Source organism: Prionailurus viverrinus, chromosome F2 (assembly GCF_022837055.1).
Source record: "Prionailurus viverrinus isolate Anna chromosome F2, UM_Priviv_1.0, whole genome shotgun sequence".
Taxonomy (NCBI): domain Eukaryota; kingdom Metazoa; phylum Chordata; class Mammalia; order Carnivora; family Felidae; genus Prionailurus; species Prionailurus viverrinus.
The window spans coordinates 80,108,993-80,126,869 of record NC_062578.1 but is presented as its reverse complement, the minus strand read 5'-3'; the positions used below and the strand labels follow the sequence as shown (position 1 = coordinate 80,126,869).

The window sequence follows — 17,877 nt, the reverse complement described above, 5'->3', positions numbered from 1 at the left end:
GGGCAAAGAAGGCCTTGCCAGTGTGCACCCGTTCAGCTCAGGGCTGACCTTGCCACTTGATCACTGGCCTTGGTAGTGTCAGGGATGCATCAGGCATGACGTTCTGAGCACGGCCACCAAGTGGGCTTTTGTCAAAGGGGTCACTCGGTCTTCTGGGAAGCAATGTTGGTACACATTGAGGTCATGAATGTCTCGACCGTGTCATAATTGTCATGGATCATCTTGGCTAGGGGGGCTTGGGTGGGAGGCAGTTGGTGGTAGATTAGGCACTGCTGATAATCTTGAGGGAGTTTTAATGCTTCTTGTGACTCGTTCTCAGGACGGGAGAGAAGAGGTGCTAGCTCCTCTGGTTCTACTTTTCGGGTGAGTCTGGCAGTTTCCAAGACAGCTGTAGGCGCCACAACATGTTAGTATTAACATCACTCCTATTGGTGTTTGTGTGGGTGGGTTCCTGCTCCTGGAAGATGGATACAGGGTTATCCTTGGGTCACAAATTCTATTTGCAGCCTGGACGGACCTTTCAGAGTTGGGATGGGTGGAATCTTATTGGAATGGGCAGACCATGCAATTGTTAAACAAAGAGATCAATGGAAAGGTCAACGCCGAGATCATTGGACACTGTGTCTACTTTTCCAGAGTTGAGAGAATCCCTGGGTAGAGCAGGTGTCTAACCCATCCCATTCCATGTGCTCTGAGCATCATCAGGTCCTAGGGATTTGGCTGCTATGATAGCAAAAGGTGCCACTTTCTGCTGGGCAGAGTGGATCAGAGAGCTTCTACTGGGGACCTTCCATGTGCACAGACAGACATCTTTATGTCAAGTCTTCTGTCAAAACATGGAAGTAAAAATTAGGGAAGGAGAAGTCAGGTGCACTCTATGGTTTAATGACCGGAACATAAGTTTTGGATTTATATATAGCTGGCATTTGTAACTATTTAGCTATAGAGAACATTAAATCATTCTGTTTAAAAAAGTGTGTAATAATTGTGTATTTTTTTTTTTTTTAAACCTCACTCAGGGAAGCACTTAATGTGCTGGGAAATCCTCCCACTGTTTATCTGGCTTACTTACAGTTCCCCCAGATAAGAATCTGGCTACTTAAGCCTCATTAACAAAAAAGTATCCTTCCTTCTCTGTGAATTAAGCCTTTCTGATTCTTGTGCCTCTCTTGAGTAAAGCCAAAATTGCATCCCAACCATTTGAGTAAATGAACTCCACGTTTCCAGCCTTGGTTAACAGACCACATGGCCCCGTGCCTATTAGAGTGGCAGCATGCACTGGAAGTGTGGGGGACCGTGATCCCTCTCTCTAAGGCTGGAATACTATTAGGGACGTAGTGAACGTGCTGCAGTGTGAGGGATGATGCCAGGGCTAATGAGATCAAAGACCGACTTGTCACAGATGTAACGTTGGAGGAGATGGCACAGTGCATTTGATTTAGGGCCACGATTCTAAGGTGTGGATTTAGGCTCTTTTTCCCCTTCCATGTGATATACTCAGCTTTCCATGAGTACCAGGTGCCAGAGTCTAATGTTGACATGTTCTGAGTCCTGTCTCTGTGGCCCCATGGTCGGGGTGGGAGCTGGCCCATTCTGAAGCACTGACTTGTGTCCTGTGGATGCGGTGCAGGAAACTGCATGCCTCCAAGGAGGAGGGTGCCTGTTCCCTGGCTCTGAAGGTGGAAACTGGGGACGTGGATCTGACAGAGTAGATTGTTTCCTACCAAGATGGCTTTGTGCAACTCCCTCTTGCCTTTCTTAGTGTTTCTGCTTGACCCTACCCAAGGCCATTGTCATGCCTGATGCTGGGTGCTTGTAAATGCAGATGACTGCCTCTCTTGAATCAGTTGCTGTGTCTTCTGTTTTATTCTTTTTTTTTTTAAATTTATTTTGTAGTCTGCTCACCTAGCAGTCTGCATGAGCCAGGGTCACGTGGTGTCCATGCACTCACATCCTGTGTTTGTTTGTTGGTCACTCACTGGAGATGTTCTTCATTTGCACTGTTGTCAACCCAGACATGAAGAAGACCTAGCCAGTTGGAAACATGAATTCATACCACAGGGAGATAATACATGTGCCAGAATAATGGTTATTCAGAAAAACCGACAACACCTAATGTTGGCAAGGATGTGGAGCCACTGGAACTCTCTTATGTTAGTGGGAGTATAAAATCGCAAACCTAATTTGGAAAACTGCCGTCTTCTTAAAATGAAATACACACCTGCTGTAATGACCCAACAAGTTCACTCCTAAGTATATATCTCTGAGAGATAAAAACATACTTTCACAAAAAAAAAAAGAAAAAAGAAAAAAACTTGCTTGAGAATTTTTTAGTAGCTCGATTTTTATTTTCTTCAAATTGGGAGCAACTCCAATGCCTGTGAGTTGGAGAATGGATAAACAGATTGTGGTAGATTTATACAATGGAATACCACTGAGCAGTGAACAAGTAACTATACATCTGTAGCTGCCATGATATATATCTGTGTACACACCATAATGGATGAATCTTGAAAACATGTTGCACAAAGGAAGCCAGTTATGAAAGAGAACATACTGTATGATGCTCTATATGTGAAATTCAGGCGAGGGCAAATCTGTGATAAAAATGTTCAGAAAAGTGGTTGCCCAGGAGAGTGTATCTGTCTTGGATTAGAAGGGGGGCACAAGGGAGCGTCCTTGGTTGGTGAACGTGTTGTGTATCTTTATTAGGTAATAGTTACATGGGGCATGTGTGTATCAAAGCTTAATGAATTGTATACTTGGTTGAATGCCTTTACTGTATGTAAGCTTACCTCACACCAAAAAGGAAAGCCTAACAAATATCAAACTCCAGTTAGTAGATTTGTTTTTTGTAATAGTGTGTATTAGCAATTATGATACTACTTTCTATGTATTTTATGTGTGAGCAATTGAGTAATAAGCATATTGAGGATGATGGGACCTCATTTCTCCCAATTAAAGAAGGTTGTTACAGATGTGGAAAGGGGAAATTTGAGTGAATCTTAGGGTGGGAGTCTGGAACCTGAGTTTTCACTTACGAACTCCCAGTTTGTGGTGTATTTCTATATTGTTGTCCATATATATGCAAGTGACTGTATAAAACTAGATATGGAAATAGGTATCGGTATACATAAACACATGCATATAAGCACAGGCATAAGCTCACACTTGAGGTTTGTTCGTGAGCAAAAGCCCTCCAGCCGGAGCATCTTAGTAGCAATGAGCACAGTGAGCACCTATTTCTTGTTAACATTCCCCACAAAAAAGACCCTCAGCCTTCTTCAAAGAAATGGTTGATTTCTAGGGCAGAGAACACAGAAGATGACCCTGGAACATCCTGTTGTTCCGTAAAGTAAGGAATTGCTTAAAGATTGATGAGGGCGTGTCAAAGGACACAGCAGCCAGCCTGAACATATGCCAAATCTGGGACCATCTGCGCATCAGCATGAGTAATGGTGGTAACAGATTATAACCCATCGAATAAAACAAGGAGCCATTAATCTGTGTGCATATTAACCAAATAAACAGGGAAGGAAAAGGTCGTGTAAGTAGATTGGCATCTAATAAATGTGAAATGATGATGTTAGAAGACTGTGAGTGGATGGTACAGTAGTGGGTGAAAATTTAATGAGGAATACAGTATTGACCAATCCTCAAAGCATCTGCACACAAATTACTTATTGATTACTGGGGAAAAACGAGGAACTAAACAGAGGAGAAACCTTGCAGACATTCTCCTTAGCGTATTTATCTATATATAAGTATGAAAGAGTGACAGAGAATTATACAACAATGGGATAAAATGTGAACCATTTTTGAATTAGGTCATGGGGAGGTTTTTCATACTTTGAACTTTCTTGTCATGTTGAGATAATATTGAAGTTAAAAGTTTAAAAGATCAAAGCAGTAGGGAAAAAAAATTTTTATGACCTGGGAGCGTGGAGGGTGTTTCCAACCATGATTCAGGAACCATAAAAAATAAAGGTGTAAGGGACATAAAAAATTGATGCATTAACTAGAAGAATAGTAACCATTTCTGCAAGGCAAATAAACAGCACCAAAGACAGCGTCCAGCTGTGAAAAATGTTTGCAATTTCTATCACAGGCAAGGAGTAATTCCCTTAATATATAAAACCTTTAAATCTGGAAGACTAATAGGTCAATTTAAAAAAAATAATAATTTGTTTTTAAAAACCTCAAATGATGAGAACATATACTTCTCAAATAAAGATGTGAAAATGGCTCCTTTTCTTGGTACCAAAATCCGATTGACTTGGCCTTTTAACAACAGTCCCAGGCACACCTGCCTCCATGCTGCCCTAGTGTCCCAAGCCTTCTCAGCCACTGAGGGACTGTTGTGCTTCTGGAGTAGGAGCCATTTGGATGGCTGGCATTGCTTAAACCCAGTTCTACATTATTGTGGATGTACCATTTAATTTGTAGTCACTTGGCATCTTTAAGGCATAATTAACACCGAAGAAAGACTGGCTGAAAGTGCTAATTAACTGGAAAGTAATGGTATGGCTTTCATTTGTATGTTTCTCTGACCTTACGTAAACCATAGGGCTGGTCTCTTGGGAATGAACCCCAGCTGGGACCTCTGGTCCTGAATGTTTGACTTCTTAACTGGATCATATCACAGCTATTAATCTTATGTCCTATCACAGAAAGAGAGCAGAAGGAAATCTGTGGTGACAGGTCCAATTAGGGTCTTTAAAAATTAGAGATCTGGGGCGCCTGGGTGGCGCAGTCGGTTAGGCGTCCGACTTCAGCCAGGTCACGATCTCGCCGTCCGGGAGTTCGAGCCCCGCGTCGGGCTCTGGGCTGATGGCTCGGAGCCTGGAGCCTGTTTCCGATTCTGTGTCTCCCTCTCTCTCTGCCCCTCCCCCGTTCATGCTCTGTCTCTCTCTGTCCCAAAAATAAATAAACGTTGAAAAAAAAATTAAAAAAAAAATTAGAGATCTATAGCTTATAAATTAGGATACCGTATAAAGGTGAGGGTGTCTATCTGGCAAGAGCCTTAGTTAGATTAGAATCATGAAACATGAGATTGGTAATACAGAGTGAATAATAACAGTTCACTGAGAAACTGGTAAGAACCTTAGGTAATGTCTGGCACAACCCTGATTTTACAGATGAGGATATGGGGACCTGGAGAAGGGACATGACTTTACCGAGATTATGTGAAGTTTTAATTGTAGTAAATCATAACTTCACTTGATGATTTTTGCTGTAGAACCTGGAAATCCTGACTCCTGGATCCTGGATCCTGGAATCCTTTGTCCTTAGACGTGAGCAGTCCCACATCAGTGTGGCCCACACTGTTACTTGGAATCTTCTGGTGTAATGTTGGCAAATGATTGTGTGCCTATTAATGGTCAGGATCAATTTGTGAAGTCAACTTTGAGTGTGAATTGCTTTCTATAAAATTCAGCCACGTTAACTGTACAGTTTGATGAGTTTTGACAAAAGTGTATCCCTTGCCACCGCCACTGCCGCCATAAGGTACAATATTCTCATTACCCCCCAAAGTTTTCCTGATCCCGTTACAATCAACCCTCTCTTGTCCCTAGCCCCAGGCAACTACTGACGGGTTTTTTTGGGCACTAAAGACCAACTTTTTTCCAGCATCTCGTATACAGGCAAGCATATAGTATAGCCTACTCCTTTTTCACTCAGAATAATGTTTTTGAGGTTCTTCCATTTGTGTGTATCAGTAATTTGTTCCATTCAGTTGCTGAGTAGTATTTCATTTTATGGACATACTATGATTAATCTAGTTACCCGCCTCTTCCTGGACATTGAGGTTGTTTCCAGTTTGGGAATATTATGAATAGAATTTCCATAGATATTTACATATATGTCTTTGTGTGGATATGTGTTTTTGTTTTTCTTGGTAGGAGTTTTGTTGTTGAACAGTATGTTAATTCTTTATGTTTGGAAGGAATTTTGACTAGTTGTTTTCTGAAGTGATGGTACTATTGTATATTACTACGAGCAATTTCTGAGAGTTCTGGTAGATTCCTTAGGATTTTGTTTTTATATGATTGTGCTGTCTGTGAGCAGACAGTTTTACTTTGTCCTTTCCAACGTGTATGTCTTTAATTTCTTTTTCTTACCTTATTGGACTTACTAGGGTCTCAATAACAATGTTGGTTGGAGTAATGACAGCTATGTCCTTGCCTGAGTCCAGTTTCAAATTTGTACAGAACACTTAGTTGACCATGAGCTGTGGTTTTAAAACTGCAAAATTTTTTTTTTTCATGAGTGTGTTTTATAGATTGAGGGCATTCCTTTCTATGCCTAGTTTGTGGAGATTTTTAAAACAAAATCATAAGTGGGTTTTGAATTTTGTCAACTGTGTTTTCTGATGTTACTGAAATGATCATGTGGCTTTTCCTTTTTGTCTGGTAAAATAGTCTCTTAATGTTGTGATGACATTAACCAATTTTCTGATACTACCAACCTTGCATTGATGAGATAAACTTATTTGGTCATGATGTATTTTCCATCTTATGTGCTACTGAATGTAGGATTTTCACATCTTTTTTAAAAATTTAAATCCATGTTAGTTAATACGGAGTGTAATGATTTCAGGAATAGAATTTAGTGATTCATCACTTACATATAACCCCCAGTGCTCATCCCCACAAGTGTTCTTTTTAATGCCCATCACTCATTGAGCCTATCCCCCCCACCCAACACCCTGCCAGCAACCCTCAGTTTGTTCTCTGTATTTAAGAGTCTCTTATGATTTGTCTTCCTCTGTTTTTATCTTAGTTTTGCTTCCCTTCCCCTAGGTTCATCTGTTTTGTTTTGTAAATTCCACATATGACTGAAATCATGTTGTATTTGTCTTTCTCTGACTTATTTCGCTTAGCATAATGCATTCTAGTTCCATCCATGTTGTTGCTGATGGCAAGATTTCATTCTTTTTGATGGCCAAGTAGTATTCCACCACACACACACACACACACACACACACACACACACACACCCACCCACCCACCACATCTTCATGCATTCATCACTCCATTTGGGCTCTTTCCATACTTTGGCTATGCTATAAACACTGGGGTGTGTGTACCCCTTTGAATCAGCATTTTTGTATTCTTTGGATAAATACCTAATAGTGCAATTTCTCGGTTGTAGGGTAGTTCTGTTTTCAATTTTTTGAGGAACCTCCATACTGTTTTTCAGAGTGGCTGCACCAGTTTCCGTTCCCTCCAGCCGTGTAAAAGGGTTCCCGTGTCTCCTCATCCTCGCCAACATCTATTGTTCCCTGACTTGTTAATTTTAGCCATTCTGGCCCCTGTGAGGTGATACCTCATTGTGGTTTGATTTGTATTTCCCTGATGATGAGTGATGTTGGGCATTTTTTCATGTGTCTGTTAGCCATCTGGATGTCTTCTTTGGAAAAGTATCTATTCATGTCTTCTGCCCATTTCTTTACTGGGTTATTTGTTTTTTTGGGTGTTGAGTTTGATAAGTTCTTTGTAGATTTTGGATACGAACCCTTTATCTGATATGTCATTTGCAAATATCTTCTCCCATTCCATCAGTTGCCTTTTAGTTTTGCTGATTGTTTCCTTTGCTGTGGGGAAGCTTTTTATCTTGATGAGGTCCCAGTAGTTCATTTTTGCTTTTGTTTCCCTTGCCTCCAGGAACACGTCAAGTAAGAAGTTGCTGCAGCCGAGGCCCAGGACGTTGTTGCCTATTTTCTCTTCTAGGATTTTGATGGCTTCTGTCTTATGTTGAGTCTTTCATCCATTTTGGGGGTATTTTTGTGTCTGGTGTAAGAAAGTGGTCCAGGCTCATTCTTCTGCATGTTGCTGTCCAGTTTTCCCAGCACCACTTGCTGAGGAGACTGTCTTTATTCCATTGGCTATTCTTTCCTGCTTTGTCAAAGATCAGTTAGCCATACGTTTGTGGGTCCATTTCTGGGTTCTCTATTCTGTTCCATTGATCTGAGTGTCTGTTTTTGTGCTAGTACCATACTGCCTTGATGGTTACAGCTTTGTAATACAGCTTGAAGTCCAGGATTGTGATGTCTCCAGCTTTGGTTTTCTTTTTCAACATTACATTAGCTATTTGGGCTCTTTTGTGGTTCCATACAAATTTTAAAATTGTTTGTTCTAGTTCTGTGAAGAATGTTGGTATTATTTTGATAGGAATTGCAGTTAATGTGTAGATTGCTCTGGGTAGTGTCGACATTTGAACAATATTTGTTATTCTGATTCATGAGCGTGGAGTGTTTTTTCCATTTCTTTGTGTCTTCTTCAGTTTCTTTCATAAGCTTTCTATAGTTTTCAGTGTATAGATCTTTCACCTCTTTGGTTAGGTGTATTTCAAGGTATTTTATGGCTTTTGATGCAATTGTAAATGAGATCGATTCCTTGATTTCTGTTTCTGCTGCTTCATTATTGGTATATAGAAATGTAGCCAATTTCTGTACATGGATTTTATATCCTGTGACTTTGCTGAATTCATGGATCAGTTTTAGTAGTTTTTTGGTGGAGTTTTTTGGGTTTTCCATGTAGAGTATCATGTCATCTGCAAAGAGTGAAAGTTTTACTGCCTCCTTGCCAGTGCAGATCCCTTTTATTTCACTTTATTGTCTGATTGCTGAGGCTGGAGCTTCCCACACTATGTTGAATGACATTGCTGAGAGTGGACATCCCTGTCATGTTCCTGACCTTAGCGGGAAAGTGCTCAGATTTTCCCCATTGAGGATTAGCAGTGGGTCTTTTGTATATGGATTTTATGATCTTGAGTATATCCCTTCTATCCCTGTATTCTTGAGGGTTTTTATCAAGAAAGGATGCTGTATTTTGTCAAATGCTTTCCCTGGGTCTATTGAGAGAATGATGTGGTTCTTGTCCTTTATTTTTAAATATCCTTTATTTTATCCCATTGATTTGTGGGTATTGAGCCAGTCCTGCATCTCAAGAATAATTCCCACTTGATCGCGGTGAGTAATTCTTTTAATGTATTGTAGGATCTGGTTTGCTAGTATCTCGTTGAGGTTTTTTGCATCCATGTTCATCAGGGAAATTGGTTTATAGTTCTCCTTTTTAGTGGGGTCTTTGTCTGGTTTTGGAATCAAGGTAATGCTGGCCTTGTAGAATGAGTTTGGAAGTTTTCCTTCCATGTCCTTTTTTTTTTGGAACAGCTTCAAAAGAATAGGTGTTAACTCTTCTTTAAATGTTTGGTAGAGTTCCCCCTGGAAAGCCACCTGGCCCTTGTTTGTTGGGAGATTTTTGATAACTCATTCAATTTCTTCACTAGTTATAAGTCTGTTCACATTTGCTATTTCTTCTTGTTTCAGCTTTGGAAGTTTATATGTTTCTGGAAATTTGTCCATTTCTTCCAGATTGCCCAATTTGTTGGCATCTAATTGCTCATAATGTTTCCTTATTATTGTTTGTATTTCTGTGGTATTGGTTGTGATCTCTCCTCTTTCATTTGTGAGTTTGTTTATTTGGGTCCTTTCCTTTTTCTTTTTGATAAGTCTGGCTGGGGCTTTATCAATTCGGTTAACTCATTCAAAGAACCAGCTCCTAGTTTCATTGATTTGTTCTATTTTTTTTTTTTTTTCATTTTGATATCATTGCTTTCTGCTCTAATCTTTATTATTTCCCTTCTTCTGCTGGTTTTGAGCTTTGCTATTCTTTTTCCGGCTCCTTGAGGTGTAAGGTTAGGTTGTGTTTTTGAGACCTTTCTTCCTTCTTTAGGAAGGCCTGGATTGCTATATACTCCCCTCTTATGACCACCTTTGCTGCATCCCAGAGGTTTTGGCCTGTTGTGTTTTCATTTTTATTGGCTTCCATGTACTTTTTAATTTCTTCTTTAATTTCTTGGTTAATGTATTCATTCTTTAGTAGGATGTTCTTTAATCTCCAAGCATTTATGGTCTTTCCGAATTTTTCCTTGCGGTTGATTTCAGGTTACATGGTGTTGTGGTCCGAAAATAAGCATGGTATAATCTCCATCTTACTGTACTTGTTGAGGCTGATTTGTGACCCAGGATGTGATCTGTTCTGGAGAATGTTCCAGGTGCACTTGAGAAGAATGTGTATTCTGTTGTGTTAGGATGAAATTTTCTGAATATATCTGTTAAGTCCATTCGGTCCAATGTGTCATTCAAAACTATGGTATCCTTGTTAGGATTTTTACATCTAAGTTTATGAGGGAACATAGGTCTGTAGTTTCTCTGTCCACGTAAACCCTTATTTTAGTATTTGGGTAAGACTGGCCTCTTAAAAAGAATGGGGCCATCTCCTCTATTTTCTGAAGGTGTTTGTATAAAACTGTATTGTCTCTAACCTGAAGTGTTGATAGAATTCAGTGGGGCAATCCTCTGAGCTTGGCTTCTCTTAGGAGAGCTGTTTTCAGTTGTGAATCCAGTGTCATCAGTTAACATGGGGCCCTTAGGTTTTCTAGTTTTTCTTGGTTCCGTTTGGTAATGTGTTTATTTTATTTAAGTTGAATCTATTGGCACTAAGTTGTTTGCACTATTTTATTATTCTTTTAACGTGTGTAGGGTCTATGCTGACATTCATTTCCTTTTTGATATTGGTAAGTAGTTTCTTCTCTTTTTTCATAGGCCTGACTTAGGGGAATATCACATTTAATGATGTTTTCAAGAACTAGATTTTAGTTTAATTTAGTTTTCTCTATTTATCCATTTCAATTTAATAATTGGCTGATTATGCCCCTCTCGCTGTGATGTTGTTCCTTCTTATCCAACTCCTGGCCTTCCAGCTGTAATAGTATTCTGTATCTCCATATATCCTGGGATATTTGTCTAGAACATGCCATGGTTTATCTTAAGATATCTCTGGGCTTGTGTATTTAACTAGACTTGAATCCCTGTAGGTGGCCTCGTGTCTTCTCCCAGTGTCCCTTACACAGTAGACATGTGTTCACGGTCAGCAAATGAGTACGTGGATGGATGAATGCTCTTCTGAATAGTTTGCAAAAATGGCAAGAGAGAGGGCTATGCAGCCATGTAGCTCTGCATTTAAATCCTGGATGTGCTGTCTTCCTGGGTGTGTGGCTTGGTGCAGTCTTCTGACTGCTATGAACCTTGTTTTTGAAAATAGGACTTTCTTTGTAGGACTCTTAAGAATGTTAGAGTCAATCTATATAGATCACTTATCATAGTGTTTGGTACCTAGTAGCTGCTCAATAAAAGGTAGCCTTTGGAAGACCTTTTATTTTAGCTCAAATAATAAGTTGTATGCCTAGAAGTTTCTTTCCTTTAGTTCCTTGCCCACTACTGATTTCTCTAATAGTCTTTTTCCAAGTAAGAACTGCACCATGTTCTGAGAAGGGGAAGTCTCAGGACAGAATAGCACATTGCTTCTCATTACATTTTGATTGAAAAAAAAGTTTGAGCATCTTGTGTCTTTTGCCTTACCAACCCACTTTCTTTTGACTAAAATATTGTAATTTTATAGGGCTGAGGAGGCTTTTTTTTTTTTTTTTGAAATGAAGGAAGAAAGACAGGAACAATAATTTCACAAAATAATTAATTTGCTTGACTTTTATAAATTATTTTCCCTGTAATTACATTTTTTCCTTGCTTCTTAACAGAGGAAAGACTCAGCCACTTCCAGAAAAACAAAACCACAGACTCTTCCTTCTTTGTTATGCTGTTACCTATCCTGTGTATTTTTTGCTCCATTCCTAGGCGATTTCTACTACATCACATCCTGAAAGTAACTCTTAAGTTTGCCTTAAAAAAACAAAGACCATGTGACACTTGTGTTACCTCACAGGTTTGGGCATTTCAAGGCTGTTTTTCAGAATGTTTGTTTCCCTGACCACCATGCCTGCAGTGTGGGAAGACTGCCATGTAGATGTTGGTTGATGGGTTGGCTTCGTTTATTAGTTATTTATTGAGATACTTGTTCACTCACCGTGTACTGCATTCTCTGAGATCAGGGGTCAACCCTTATTCTACTGGGAGCATAGAGCCTGACACCAAAAGTACCCAGGAGGGAAAAAAAGATGAATGAAAGAATAGACTGAGCAAATGGAATCTGTTGTATTCAGAAGGTTGTTAGAGAAAGGCTTATTGGGATGTGTCTATGTGGGGGGTCTTGCTACTTGCTGGTGACTAGGGATTTTTCAAAAAGCGTGAGAAACATTCACAAGAAACCAGCAATCCTTTTGTGAGATGATAGGGCAGTGCTTTATACTGTGGGAAAAATATTTGCGATTTTGGTGAATCCAAAATAGGATCTTTGGGTATATTTTGTCTTTTGTTGAGCCTTTTTTGAAGTGAGGAAGTGTAGAAGTCGTCTTGGATAAGGCGTGGCTTTATCTGGGCCATGAAGGATGAGGAACATTTATGCAGGTGGAGAACATCAGTGAAAGTATTCCTGGTAGTGCAAAAGTTGAAAGGAACCTATAAGCCCATACGTGTGAAGGACACCTTAAAGAGGGGTAGGAAGTGAGTTTTTAAAATGTCGTGACAGGGGCGCCTGGGTGGCGCAGTCGGTTAAGCGTCCGACTTCAGCCAGGTCACGATCTCGCGGTCCATGAGTTCGAGCCCCGCGTCAGGCTCTGGGCTGATGGCTCGGAGCCTGGAGCCTGTTTCCGATTCTGTGTCTCCCTCTCTCTCTGCCCCTCCCCCGTTCATGCTCTGTCTTGCTCTGTCCCAAAAATAAATAAAAAACGTTGAAAAAAAAAATTTAAAATGTCGCGACAGACTTGGACAGATCTGTCTCCAAAGATAATCATAAATGGCCAGTGATCACATGGAAAGACGCTCAGTGTCACTAGCCGTTAGGAAAATGCAAATCAAAACCAAAAAGAGATACCACTTCACCCCCGTTAGGAGGGCTGTTATAAAACCAACAAATCCACCAAATAGGAAATAGCAGATGTTGACAAGGCTATGGAGGATTTAGGACCCTTGTGCACTGTTGGTGGCAGCTGTGGAAAATGGCATGTTGAGTCCTAAAACAATTCAATATATAGAAGTAAATGAATTCCCCAAAGTGTTGAAAGCTCTGTCTCAGAACGGGTGTTTGTACACCCATGTTCATGGCAATGTTACTACTCACAATAGCCGAAAGGTGGAAGAAACCCAGGTGTCCATCAACAGACAAATGGATAAAAGAAAATGTGGCCTGTATACGCAATGCAATGTTATCCAGCTTTCAAAAGAAAGTTCTGGGGCGCCTGGATGGCTCAGTAGGTTCAATGTCCTACTCTTGATTTCATCTCAGGTCATGATCCCAAGGTCATGGGATTGAGTCCCATGTTGGGCTCCACTCTGAACGAGGAGCCTGCTTGGGATTCATTCTCTCTCTCTCTCTCTCTCTCTCTCTCTCTCTCTCTCTCTCCTCCCCTCCCCAGCCCTTCCCCCTCCCTCTAATTCTTTCCTCCTTCTTCTTTCTGCTCACATGTGCTCTCTCTCTAAAAGAAAGAAAAGTTGTGACACATGCTACAACATGTATGACCCTTGAAGACATTCACCTGAGTAAAATAAACAGTCACAACAGGACAGAAACTGTGATCTTTTTAAGTGAGGTTTCAAGAGTCATCAAATTCACAGAGACAGAAAGAGAATGGTGATTGTCCAGGGCTGGGGGAGGGGAGCAGGGACTTAGTGTTTAACGATAGAGTTTTAGTTTGGGAAAATGAAGACGTTCTGGATATGGATGGACGGTGGTGATGGTTGTACAGCCATGTGAATGTACCTAATGCCACAGAACTTACATTTAAAAGTGATTAAAACGGTAAATTTTATTACGTATATCTTACCATGATACAAAATGGGGGCGGAAAAAAGAAAAAGAACCAGGGCTGAAATCCATTTCCCATTTCTTCCCACTTTAAGCCGTGTTGCCTCAGGGTGTCCAATGGTGGGGTTGCAGAGGGAGAAAGGCGTTTGTTTAATGAGCATCTGTTGGTTCTGCTACCTCGTCTTCTCCTTAAATCTTTGCTGGAGTCTGAGATAGGCATTCGTTGTTGTCCCTGCGTCACAGTGGAGAAATGGGCTGGGAATGGTGGGCAAGAGCCCGAGACCTGGTGGAGCCGGTGCGTCAGACTGAGCTTAACCGGCCCGCGCCCCTCCCCCGTACCGTGCGGCTGGGCCACTTCTGGAGGTTTTTTTCGCCTGGCCTTCTCACGGCCAAGTTCTTGTCCCCCTCCCGATGCCCTTTCTGTGACCACTTGCCCATGCAGGATGTTTATTTTCCAAGTCTGCGCTGCGGTCGCCTCTCCGCTGGAGACAAGAAATAGGTCAACAAAAGCGATAACTAAAGGCTGAACACGGTGTCTGGCCAGGAGGGTTTATCGAAACAGGACTCCTGAACAGAGAGAGGAAGGCAGGCAGCTCCTTCTTCCTGTCGGAAGCGTGGCTTGGTGGCGCTCTTACCAGGGGAGAGGACACGTGCGTCCCCCCCTTGGGCACATGGCGCTGAGGTCCCGGATGGCCATGGCCGGCGCCGCTCTGGTTTCTCTGGCCCAGCGGAGAGCTCGGACTTGCACACGTGTCTTCAGTGGTCCGCTGAGGGCCAGCTGTGGGTACTTTCTCAGACCCCTCTTTACGTGGCCTAGCTGCAGCGGTGGGCCTTCTGGCCCTTCATCCTGAGGGTCTGCCTCCCTGGGATTCCCGTGACTTTTGTCTCTCCTTGCTTGTGCTTTTGGGGTCCTACCTGTGAAACCACAGCCTCGCCCACGGTCACGAAGATCTACTTCTGTTTCCTTCTTCCGGTTTGATCAGCAAGCTTTCCGTGTCAAGAACCATACAGTACACACTTTGGTTTTGTCGGCCACGAATGGTTACTTTCATATGTTCTTTGTTTTTCTTTGTTGTTGTTTTAGAGCCTTTTGACTCTGTAAAAACTGCTCTCGGGGGTGTACAGAACCAGGCTTCAGGCTGCTTTTGGCTGGGCCGTAGTTGGCTGGGGCCCATGCTGGGACTTGACTGCAGAAGGTTGAGTCACTGGAGTGAGGAGTTGAGCTGGGCTTGAGATTTCTCGTTGCTATAGTTACTTGGGTGCGCCACAGGCTCCCAAATTCCTCTGCTGTTGTCATATGCTGGGGGGCAGGGCAGAGGGTAGGGGCTGCTGAGGCGCCAGGGCGTTTGCCCAGAGTGGTCTTCCTCCGTCCCCAGCCCTTCCTGCACCACCAGGGCTGGGGGCTTTCCATACCGTGTTCCTTCCCCACTGGTGCTGGTGGCAGGAGCAGGTGGGGTCTCCCTGCTGTCCTTGTCCCGCACTGTGCATCTAGGTCTCATGTTATGGGCTCCCTTGGCATCCCTGCTCCTTGCCCACGCGGCGACCTCTCTGACCAGTACATGGTGGGCATTGTGGACGAGTGGGTTTCCAGCTCTGACAGCATTGGTACGGGATTCTGGCTGGGGACCACCTCCTGCCCTTCCCCCCACTAGAATGGGTATTCATCCCTGCCACTGTACTCTTGGCATTGGTCACCCCTCCTCCAGAAGCTTAGGATTTTGCTTCAGAGTAGAGAAGGGTCTGCTTGGGGATGGGAGGGGAGTGTGGGGTTGGGGCCGGTGTCTTGGCTTCTTACCTTTATTTGGTGGCTGCTGACTCCCTTCCTCCATGCCCGTGCTCTGGAGGGAGGCTACCTCTGCTTCCCCCACCGCAGCCCCCTGCCCTAGTCCTGTGTGTGTATACCCCGAGAGGGTTCATGGTGAGGAGCCTACAGTGGGTGGGAACTATCTTCTGGTCTGGGTTCCCAAGGGGGTCTTTGCTATTATTAGAGCCCCTACTCAGCCTTTAGCAATTTATTAAACTTTGGGCTAATTGCTTCCTGCCAGTTGTGTGCTGGCTGGCTCTGTACTTGTTGAGAAGATATCCCTACCCTTTACCTTCCAGAAGGGCCGTGTACCTCCTTGGCCTTCTGGCTCTGTGGTTACCCTGTGACCTCATCTCTTGATGGGTTCAAGGAAGTGTCAGGAGTTTGTAGCTGGTCAGCCTTACTGACTGTTGACCTGGGAGCTATGCTCTACCTCCCGGACAGAAGTGCCACCTTCCCCCAACCCTCTCGTCTGTATGTTGAAGTGATGCTGATTGAAATGTGTTTTTCTCTCAGAAATGCTCTAGGAACCACAGAATAATTTTGGAGCCTTTTTCCATTTGTGCATCTGGGCTGAGGGATGTTGGTGCAGACACAGGGCATCCTAGGAAAGACGGTGCAGGGGCCCAGTTTCCGAGTTGCCCAGTTGGGGTTATCTTCCCTCTTACCTGAGTGAAGCCTGCCTTCTGGAAGAAAGCCCATCAACTTCGCGATTACTAACATACCGTGTTTACATCATTTTAGACCTTGGAAGCTATCCTGAATTTCAAATACTCTGGAGGCCCGGGCCACGCTGAAGGGTATTACAGGAACCTGTCCCTGGGGCTGCACGTGGAGGCTGAGCCGTCTGTGTTCTTCACCCGAGTCACTACTCTGCCGGCGACCAGGTAAGAGGATCTCTGCCCTATGATTGCCTTCTTCTGGAATCTGACAGCGCTGCATTTGGAATTCCGACCTCAGGATTCATCTTGGTCCCACCTCTAGTCAAATCCACACCACCGTGCCAAGTTGCATAGCCTCCCTGGGACTCAGGTTTCTGTATCAGAAAAACAGGCCTTATAAGAAGTGCCTTTTCCTTTGATTGTAGTGGGCAGGCTTTACACCTTGTAACGTGGCAGAATAATAACATCAACATTGCAACATGCTTGCTTGTGGCCGTCATTGTACAGGACACATTTCCCACTCATGGCCCTGAGGCTGGTCCTGGCTTCAGTCTGATTCCCTCTCCTGCTAGTAGGGGTTCGGCAGGTAGCCACATGTCCTGGGGACTCCTGGAGTCTAACATCTCTTCCTGTGTCACTTCCGGCATCCCTGGAAAACAGCGTGCAGAGCCAGGCTGTCCAGGATCTCGGCACCTCCCCGTTCATGGAGTTCCCGGCCATCTAGAGCCCTGGGCTGTTTCTGCCCAGGGCGCCCATCTTGCACAGACATTTTCTCTCCAGTTTACTCCTCCAGGCCTAGCCTTCCTCCAGGGGGAAAGAAATCAGACAGCGTGTCTATGTCAAACCCAGAAGTGGCCAGAGGTCCTAGAGGTACTCTGCTCTGAGGCAGGAGAATGACAATATTGCATCGAAAACTTTGAGAGAGAGCCGGGAGTGGTTGGTTCTGAAAGTGGTGGGTGGTATTCCATCCAACGGGGCTGCTCTTCTCAGATTCCTCCTCCAGCGTCCAGCAGCCTGTGGGAAGCAGGTGCAGATTACCACCGAGTACTTCCTATTTACTTTCATGTCCAGTGGTATCTTACATGTTGGAGTAGGATGCAGTGGGACAGTATTACTTCTTCCTCTTTTTTTTTAAAGTGTATGTATTTTGAAAGAGAATGCAAGTGGGGGAGGGCAGAGAGCGGGGAGGAGAGAGAGAATCCCAAGCTGGCTTTGTGCCATCAGCGTAGAGCCCAATGCGGGGCTTGAACCCATGAACCGTGAGATGATGACCTGAGCTGAAATCAAGTCAGATGCTTAACCAGCTGAGCCCCCAGTGCCCCTAGTATTGTTTATTCTTGATAGAGTTACGGTGGCAGTGATCACAAGCACCTCTGTAGCCTTGAACTGGGAAAGAACATCACAGCCAGCAGCCCCTTCCCTCCACCCGTGGGTTCCGTGTTCCACAGAGTGAAAGAGAGGGATGTTGCTGCCCACGTTAATGTTGATAAAAAAAACTCCTTTTAAAGTGATACAGCCCCAAATAATAAGTGTGGTTTTGGTTTATAGGAAAGACCATTTTTCTTCCCAGCCATTGGAGAATGGCTCCGCAAGAATTAATGGCTTAGCTTGGGCTTCTTAGCATCACATTTCATCATCTGTCACTTTT

The 17,877-nt window shown here is 43.2% G+C and overlaps 1 protein-coding gene across 3 annotated transcripts in view; it reads left to right on the top strand.

Moving 5' to 3' along the window:
• Window positions 1–17,877, top strand: part of TRAPPC9 (trafficking protein particle complex subunit 9) — a 568,190-nt gene that overhangs the window by 339,860 nt on the left and 210,453 nt on the right. For all 3 annotated transcript variants that reach the window (XM_047842486.1, XM_047842485.1, XM_047842487.1), the window contains one exon: window positions 16,312–16,454. In XM_047842486.1, coding sequence (XP_047698442.1) covers window positions 16,312–16,454 — 143 coding nt within the window. The remainder of the gene's footprint in view (window positions 1–16,311; window positions 16,455–17,877) is intronic.